Source organism: Haliotis asinina, chromosome 3, assembly GCF_037392515.1.
Source record: "Haliotis asinina isolate JCU_RB_2024 chromosome 3, JCU_Hal_asi_v2, whole genome shotgun sequence".
NCBI classification, from domain to species: Eukaryota; Metazoa; Mollusca; class Gastropoda; order Lepetellida; family Haliotidae; genus Haliotis; species Haliotis asinina.
In genome coordinates, this window is record NC_090282.1 from 17,760,872 (window position 1) to 17,770,258 (window position 9,387).

A 9,387-nucleotide genomic window follows, 5' to 3' on the forward strand; every position below is an offset into this window, starting at 1 on the left:
TCTCGATGGCCGGGAAATATGGCCGTATTAGAACAGGGGTTACGTAGGAAGATATGGCAGGAGTAACCTCTGTGGGAAGAGAATATGTTGTTCTATGACATGTCTACATTTCTAAAAGGTGGGTCAGTGACCTCCGTCGTTAAGCAGCTAGTGCTTCTAAACCGATGCCGTTGTTTTTATTCTTATTATATTTTATTCAAAATTGTATTCATGTCAGCTATAATACCAGCAACGGTATTATTCAGGGCAATATCATTTGCAGATCTCGGGTTTCTGCAAATGATCGTGCCCTGAAAAATAACGTTATCCTTATATATTATCACCCTTAAGATAAATTGTCGAATTCTGATTGGTCAATAGCCGAACCATACAAAACTATGAAGGCGGATTTGCCAGAGCGTACGAACCGTACACCTCGTCAAATCTGTCGCGTGACACACATAGATCTATAGATCTACACGGGTTGTTCGAATGACTTTGACCTTAGCGGGAATGTGGTTGTGCTAAACGGTCGATCGCTTCAATTTTTTTAAGTTGACGTATAACAATTATGGGTATGATTAGAGTAATAAAATTGTGGCCATAATTCCGTATTTGTTTGTGTCAATAAATACATCCAAAAAATAAAATATTTCTGCATTTCACTTGTCGTTTGACCAAACCTGAAACTCGATGATTTTTATCTCCCTTTACGGTCGTACAGGAAACATGGAGAAACGCTTTGTGTGTCACTTTGCCGAGGGTTGAATGTTGTTGTTTAAAGAAACGCTAAATTAAAAGATCTTAAGGATAATACATTCGTCACACGGTCTTTTGAAAGGATGTACGGAACTGTACACCCTTTCACATAACCGTGCAACTAATAGAAGTATTCCCTTCACAACAGAGGTCAGTATATATATGTATTCCCTTTACAACAGAGGTCAGTATATATATATGTATTCCCTTTACAACAGAGGTCAGTATATATATGTATTCCCTTTACAACAGAGGTCAGTATATACATGTATTCCCTTCACAACAGAGGTCAGTATAATTATACATGTATTCCCTTCACAACAGAGGTCAGTATATACATGTATTCCCTTCACAACAGAGGTCAGTATATATATGTATTCCCTTTACAACAGAGGTCAGTATAATTATACATGTATTCCCTTCCACAGAAGACGTCTCAATTACCTCACAAGAGGCCAGACCCGTCCCTGCTGCCACATCCAAGATGGAGACAGTGTTTCGGCTGTGGGTATATAGAGCAGCTAGACTCTCCGCCATCCACATTGGTAAGTCGTTACCAATTATGGCTTGGATCTGAAACCACAGATGTGTGCACAATTATACAGTTTTATCAACCATACTTATAATCATACATATTCCTGGATTCACCAAAGTGGTACACGTAAAAGCACATGGTATTACTTCGGGCTTTTCTCCCACACTGACCCGGAGATAAACTAAACTCACACCTGTATCACATGATTGTTCTCTTTCGCCATAGAAAGCATCTTTTACAAAACATACTGTAGCATTGCAGTGTAAACTTGTACCAGCACGTCGTGCTTTGATAGCTGGTTCTCTACATGAGGGAGTGACTTTGGTTTTACATCGTGCACAGCAATATTAAAGCAAAGATCTGTAAATAATCGATCCTGGCAAACCCATTGATCAACAGCATGAACATCGATGTACGCATTTATTTGTGTCAACCAAGTCAGAGAGTTGCCTCTTACGACATGTGTGTAATACCCTGAGCAACACAGAGCTAGTCGAGTATAAATAAATGTCGACTGTACCTTATCATACTTCTCAGCTACGCAGTCAAACCTCTTGACAATGGCGTCATTGTCCAAACCCTTTTCTACCAGGAATTTGAAACATCGATCCCCCTCTTCCTTCTCCTCGTCTGTAAATGTTCCTTCCATCTAGGATAACACTGCCTGGCAATGTATTTAGATCTACAAAGAACACGAGAATGTACGCTCCGTTACTAGGATGCCGTTTTCTCACAACTCTTGTGCAATGTGAATGCATATGTCTTATGCCTAAATGCTATTGTACACCAATGCCTTGTATTGATATGGCTTACATGCATAACTTTGTAGTTTTTATGCATTGCAATTATGTAAATAATCGTGTCAGTATAGTCGGCAGCTGGGAATAGGAACTTGATGTCTGGCGCATTCTAGTTAAAGTACTCAAGTAAATAGATATATGGTTTGGGGCGTGTATGTGTTTATTACTCCTTTAAAATGGGTAGTTTTAACAAGTATTAGAAAATCATTGTTTTCCCAACTAGACCTTTTAATTGACTCATCTAAACATATGGGCAAAAGAAAGTGAACATTTTTTTGTATTTTTGACAAAGTTGTCCAAGTTAGTCAAGTCCTTTTTGGCCGAAACGGTCTGCTTAGACACTTACTAAACATTCTCCCAAACGCACCATGTTGGCTGTATAACAGCACGTGAATTTGCGAAAAATGGCAAAACGTGCATCTCGGAGATTTTGCAAAATGCTTTTCTAGAACTGTTATAAAAAGGCAACGAAGCGGTGGTCACTTTCTTTTGCCCACAAGTATAATTATCATCCAAAATACCATGCTGCACGCTCAGGTAAAATTTACATAAATTGCATATTATTTACAATTGAAGTCATTTAGAAACACAAACAACAAATAGGTAGTAACAACTACCTGCAGCATTTTGTTGATGGGGGAAAATGCCTTTGCACGTGCGTTTTCATAGCCATTGTCCAGCTGACAATCAACGTATGGAATGAAATTGTGAAAATCGTACAAATACTTTCAACAAGATTACAGACGAAAAAGAGGGAAACCTTAAATCAATTATTTTGTCTGAGTTAGGATAAAAGAAATAAAGGACGAATGAAATATCACGCTTTTATAATACATGTACACGAACCTATGAAGAGGAATTAACTTACAGAAACGTACACTGAAATTTAAAGGAGTAAAAATGTTAAGATATGCCCTCCTCTAACTAATCAATTTCAGATGATTTTTTTTAAAAAGCGTGAAAATCTATGGTCTATGGTCTCAGAACATTTAAAAATAAAATTTTGTTTTGTTTACAACTATGGAAAACACACTCACACACACACATTTTATTCCGTGAGTACATTAGTATTGGTGTCTGCACGCCAGTGACTGGCTATCAGCAGATTTTTTGTTGGTTTGTCAAATCACATCGTATTCACCTACTTTATCACTGTGACATAAATTCAAAACATTTTTAAAAAGTATTCTTTTTATAATAGTTCAAAGATGCGTCATATTTTCCTCCGTCTTCCATAAATAAATATTTCTGAGTTTATAAAATAGAATTAAACAGCCCGGTTTGTATATTTTACCCCAAAGCGAGAATAGTAAACACTCTCAGTTCGTGGTGATCTTCAAGTTGTAAGATAATGATGGGACTACTTGCGCGGTCCGCCCCAAGTCAGTGTGGATACGTCCTCGTCGTGATTGCTTACTCGTTAAGACTGCATGTCCGGGGAAGGAAGTGAAAATTACTCGATGATAATACAATTGCCAAGCAAACTGTTATCTTTGACTTTCAACGTTTTCATGAGTTGTGAAGCGAGTATATCGTCACCTACCTGGCTCTGAAATCCTTGATGGAGCCTCAGCAAACACTGGATACCTGTCAGTAGCCCGCCTGGCTGTGACATGCATTCCTCAACGGATGCAAGAGACCAAGTGATTGGTGGATAGCCCAATATAAAAGCGACCGGAGTATAGCTTATAAACACGCACTACACAATTCAAGCAGAGTGAACCTAAGCGGTGTCTATACTTTATGCTTTGCCCAACCAGGAAGCAGCTTCTGTACGATCCACAACAGTATAGGCGTGGGCAATCCCCGGGTAATAACGTGTTTCAATAGACAGTGAGAGTCACGTGTTTTACATTACATCCTGAGGAGTGTAACTAGCCAGGTGGAGAAAGTCAGAAGAGAGGAAGGTTGAAAAGTTATTACTTGTCGGCGCAGAGTTTGAAAAATTTTGTTCAGCAGCATGCATGAAAGCAAACTTTGATCCGTAACCTGCTGTTGAGCGTGTTAAACTACTGATTACAGAACTGTCTGATTTCACGTTTACTGGGTTTCGTCTTATTGCGCAGCTTAGTGCGATGACCAGTTCATTTAACTGGATGCATAAATATTAATCTGTATGATCTGATACGTCTAAGCACTTGTATATTGCAACACTACGCTCCTTCTAATCCTACCAAATACGTGGTACAGCGCGCTCTGACAAACGGAAACCTGGAAATCGTCGAAATCTCAAAACGAGGCTCTGCCGCTAGAAAAAGTTTGGCGGTCAGGTGCGGAACTCAATTTACATCAACCTCATTGTGCATTACAGAACTACACTGAATAAGCGCAAAAAGCACATACAGGTTTAACCAGTGAGCCACATGCACTGGGAATCATGTTACCACCTCATCAAACAGGATCAGCCTGTGATTCCATAGTTATGCTGCCGGAACCTTGATATAAAGTGTAAAAAGACGGTGTTGTTAAAGGTTTAAACCTAAATATCATTTGTAAATACGATTTTCTGATGAAACAGGGAATTGGAATTCAGTTTAACCAGAATTGTTTGTGGTGTCTATTTTCACTTTCATGCGGGAAAATTCGAATCGGCTGAAAAGTAGGTCATTGTCTGAATAGGTTAATGAGACTTTGGTTTCGGTATGTGGCCTGCATTTGCCATACTGTCATTTTATCGTTGTTTTGTTTGAAAATATTTTAACTTTCTCAGTTCCATGCTGTTAATAGCAAAATCATTTTAATTGCAAATAAAGTCTCTGCGGTGTCTGTTTCGGTTTTATCTTCTCTGTTTAATTCCCGTGTTCTTAATCTCCGCTATGTTGTACTTTCTGATTACCATCTTTTACCTTCAGGCAACCAGTAACAAATGTCCCTTTTTTAAAACAAAACAAAACAAAAAAGTTCAGAATTCTTTATTCTAGTGTTTCCTTTTAAAATTATCATTTACTTTTTCTATGATATCTAGTGTGTAATCACCCTATATGTCATTTTCAACATATAGCCCACTCGGTCCGTTGTTCTGGCAGGTTGATTTTCTGTGTATCAACCTTCCATCTACCCGTGCAGATGTTGATAAATGGATAACAACCGGTTATGTTATTTGGCAGCTGGCCTGTATAACCTAGGGTGGATAGGTCAGACCTTCGCCTCGAAACATTAATTGAAAATTGCCTCTGTATAAGTGTCAAAAGGCTGTGAATACGGCGGTGATACCGTCCAGGTGCCAATCTGAAATAAAAACATGAACAAGAATATTTAGATTTATTTCATTGTGAATATACAACGCAGTTTTCGATGCGAATCTGGTCCGTGGTTTGTGCTGCTGACAGGGTTACGGTAGAGTTTGATGTTTCAGAGGTAAATTTGGTGTGTTCATGGTCTGCATGCGGTCTCTGATGAATCTCTATACACTCCCAGTTGCTCGTCATACAGTATGGCGTTAACTGTGGTTTCCTGGTCCTCACTGGTTCTGGTGCAAAGGCGCTCAGGTAAATATTGAATTTAGTATATGTAACATGTACTCAGTGTCTAGATTACGACTTTAGTTTGAAACAAACGAATATGCTCCACTTAAATTATTCTTTTAGAACCCGTGAAGGTCCCGGGGTAGAATAGGCCTTCAGCAACCCATGCTTGCCATAAAAGGCGACTATGCTTGTCGTAAGAGGCGACTAACTGGATCGGGTGGTCACGCTCACTGAGTTGGTTGACACATGTCATCGGTTCCCGTGTGCGCAGATCGGTGCTCACGTTGTTGATCACTGGATTGCCTGGTGCAGACTCGATTATTTACAGACCGCCGCCATATAGCTGGAATATTGCTGAGTGCAGCGAAAACCAAAACTCACTCACTCACTGTTTTAGTGCAAGGTAAATACACATCTCCAGTGTTCGTTCGTTCCATTGTCGTGTACGCTAGCCTCAGCCTGGTACAGTCGGGTTGTCGTGGTAACCTTAAGTGAGTCGTTCGTCTCTTAGTCCTTTCCACCAGCCTTCTGACACATTTCAGGGACAATCTTCTGTAGAGTGTTGTGACCCAGTGGTCGTCTGCTCTACCTGGAACATGGGGAAAAGGTTTCATTTTGATCTCATCGCGTAAGTATTCCTGAGGTTCCAAAAATCTTTGACATGAAATAAGCCAACTCGTCAAGTCCCTTATTTTCCAAAAGAGTAACCGGTTTTCATCGACCGTTGCTCCAGGCAATAAACGTGTTGTACGCCCATTTATCTCGCCGCTGGGTGTCAGTAGGCACATCACCCAAAGCGCGTTTCTCAGCTTCACCACCATTAGCTTCATAAAAATGTGGTTTTACCTTCTTCTTGGACTTCTTTTTCAATAATTTGAGATGCCTCAAACAAGTGAGAATCGGCATCGGTATCGATAAGGCTTGCCCTCGCATCTTGAGAGGCCTGACAAAGCCCATCGTCTGGATGCAAGTTGCACGATAAGTTCTCTTCTCAAAACCAAAAACAGGCAATGGACGATTGCATTCGGCGCCCACGTGGTTTAACTAGGTTAGCACCACCACCTCCTCGTTTTCTCTCTCTCTCTCTCTCTCTCTCAAATGTAAAAAGAGTTGGTGTAATAATGTTTTGTCATACTACTCCATGCCATTTAAGTGTGTTTTAAATGACATTTAGGGGCGTTCAACCAAATATAATCACTTCCAAAGTGTAAACACAGCAGGATTATCTCCTAATTATAGTCACGATCCGTACACAATGACAGTGCGGCGACCAACACAAACACCAGCAACGTAAACACTCACAAACTGAATTGTGAACTGAATACACTGCAGGCTGTTCGTGAAAATTGTATTTCCATACGTTTTTAATGACTTTACTGGGAAACGTCATTATAATGAATAAAAATGCAACATTCTGTCCTTGCATGTTTCCATGGGTACGTGTTTTTAAATGAGTTAAACACACTTATATGTCATGGCCATATATCATAATCTGTCACAAACATGTGGAGTCTCTCGTGTTAGCTGGAGCATTACGGCTGGTGAATCATCAGGTGGATGTTTGACATACGGGGATTGTTCTCGGCGGTCAAGTAATTTGTGAATAGTAAATACTTTCACCGTGAACAACCGCTGGATGCCAAAATAATTGAGTGAGTGGGTTTTGTTTTACGCCGCTTTTAGCACTATTCAGGTAATATCACGATGACATCAGAAATGTGCTTCACATAGTGTGTCCATTTGAGGAATTAAACCCGGATCTTCGGCATAACAAGCAAACGTTTTAACCACTAGGCTATTATGATACCGCTTCCAAGATAAATGGAGAAATATCGTTATAGCCTGAACCAAACACGACCGCTGTATGGTGTTAATGTCCATAGGACGCTTTTCACAACATTTCCAAACTCAGTTTCTTCAGTCATGGGAGTCGAGAGTGAACTTCGGTTCCTGACATTTACTTTCAATACCAGACATTGGTAAAAAGGTTAATATACTGATGTAAACAGGAAACTTGGAACAGTTTTTTCCAAACCAGTGAGTATTTATTGATACACGATTAAGCAGGCACTGGTGTAGTAAGAACACAATATCGCATCAGAGTTTTGTTTTCTTCTAAAATTGCATATATAATGCATTTCTCTCAATAATACTATCAGTCCTCAGGTAACCTATCATATAAAAATGCGTATTCAGATTACAATATTGAATTTTGAGTTCGAATGAATTAATGCAACGGTGCATTAAATCGACTCTCGCACCCTCTACCGACGGAGCAGTGCTTCAAGCAAACCTCATAAAGTTATGTACTTTGCAGCGCTCTTTACGAATATCTTACGCACAAATTGTGATTGAAACAAGTTCGGTAAACACTGACAAGACCGTGCGAGACATTTGTCGAAGTACTTGGGAATCATTTACAAGTGTGGGAGTAACAGGTCTTTTCTTGCATCAAGAGCAAGCTAAAGTGAGTGCATATGTACAGAATGCATAAACTACTGGCCAAGATATTGTCGAAAATGTATGACATTGTGCCTTTAAGACGCGAGTGTTGAGGAATGAGCTCGCTTGGCAAGAAGTATGACAATACAAACCCACCTACAATGCAACTCTTGAGTAAATAAACAAACGGGAGTAAACAGTTTATTACACAGCCACTAAATGATATTTTACATAATTAGTCAATAATTGTATGGGTAATAATTAAATATTTCAACCGCGGCAATGTTCACTATGCAATCAGCCCTCAAGCACATATACATCACATGTTGAATAGTTACATATTAATCAAAGTGAGTGACTGAGTGAGTTTAGTTGTACGCCGCTTTAGCAATAATCTAGCAAGAAGACACCAGGAAAAGGGCTTCACACAATAACCAATCCAGAATTTTGAAACCAACTTAATCAAGTGGATGTATAAATAATTTAGTATTATTTGGTACGTCTAATCACGTGTATATTGCAAGACCACGCGCCTTCTAATCCTTGCAAACGCATCGTACAGCGTGCTATTACTGACAAACGAAAATCTGGATATCGTGGAAACCTCAAAACGAGGCTTGGCCGCTTGAAAACATAGTTTGGAGGTCTGGTACGGACTTGATATTATATCAGTCACATTGTACGCATCAAATATTTATTGAACAAACACAGTAAACGCATAGTAGGTGACCCAGAAGTATTGTGAATCATTTTATACCACCTCATCAAACTGGGGAAGTCTGTGACGTCTTATTTAAGGTTACGCCACCTAAACCTCACCATAAAATATAGACATACGACTTTGATAAAGTTTAAAATAAATATTCATTTATAAAAAACATTTCCATATGAAACAAGGAAAAGGAATTTAGTGTAACCATGGTTGGATGTTGTGTCTCTTCACATTCATGCGAGAAAATTTGGATCGGCTGAAAGGTAGGTCATTGAATGAATAGGACAATGAGACTCATGCTTGGCTTTGTGTCATTATGAACTTGAGACAAAATCATTTAGTTAGCCAAATCATTGATGGTCAGTCGCAAGTATGCCACGAAGGGACATTTTGCACGGGATTTGACCATGGGATATGAACATACAATACAGATAAATACACTTCAACAAACTTTATATATATTGGTCCCGGTTGCTGTCCAGTGCTGGTGATCACTTGTGACTCTTGGCAGGTTGTGACTCTTTGGCAGGACTGAGAAACCTGGTCAGTCTGTAATATTTCCATATATCAGTGACATAATGCCATACATGATTGGTAAAATCGTGTTTTATTAAACTTTGTGTTAAGGAAGCGATTCACCAATCTCAAGAGAAATCAAACGTATTGTAGATATACAACCGATCTGTCCAGTCC

At 39.4% G+C, this 9,387-nt stretch overlaps 1 protein-coding gene across 2 annotated transcripts in view; it reads right to left on the reverse strand.

Annotated features, from left to right (window-relative positions):
* Window positions 1-4,130, reverse strand: part of LOC137277590 (methyltransferase-like protein 27) — an 11,342-nt gene extending 7,212 nt beyond the window's left edge. Inside the window, exons 1-3 of one of the 2 annotated variants that reach the window (XM_067809392.1) lie at window positions 3,617-4,130; window positions 1,794-1,955; window positions 1,183-1,311 (exon numbers count right to left, since the gene is read on the reverse strand). In XM_067809392.1, coding sequence (XP_067665493.1) covers window positions 1,183-1,311; window positions 1,794-1,922 — 258 coding nt within the window. In that variant the 5' untranslated portion in view covers window positions 1,923-1,955; window positions 3,617-4,130. The remainder of the gene's footprint in view (window positions 1-1,182; window positions 1,312-1,793; window positions 1,956-3,616) is intronic. The other variant, XM_067809394.1, reaches the window with a different exon arrangement.
* Window positions 4,131-9,387: the final 5,257 nt, after the last annotated feature.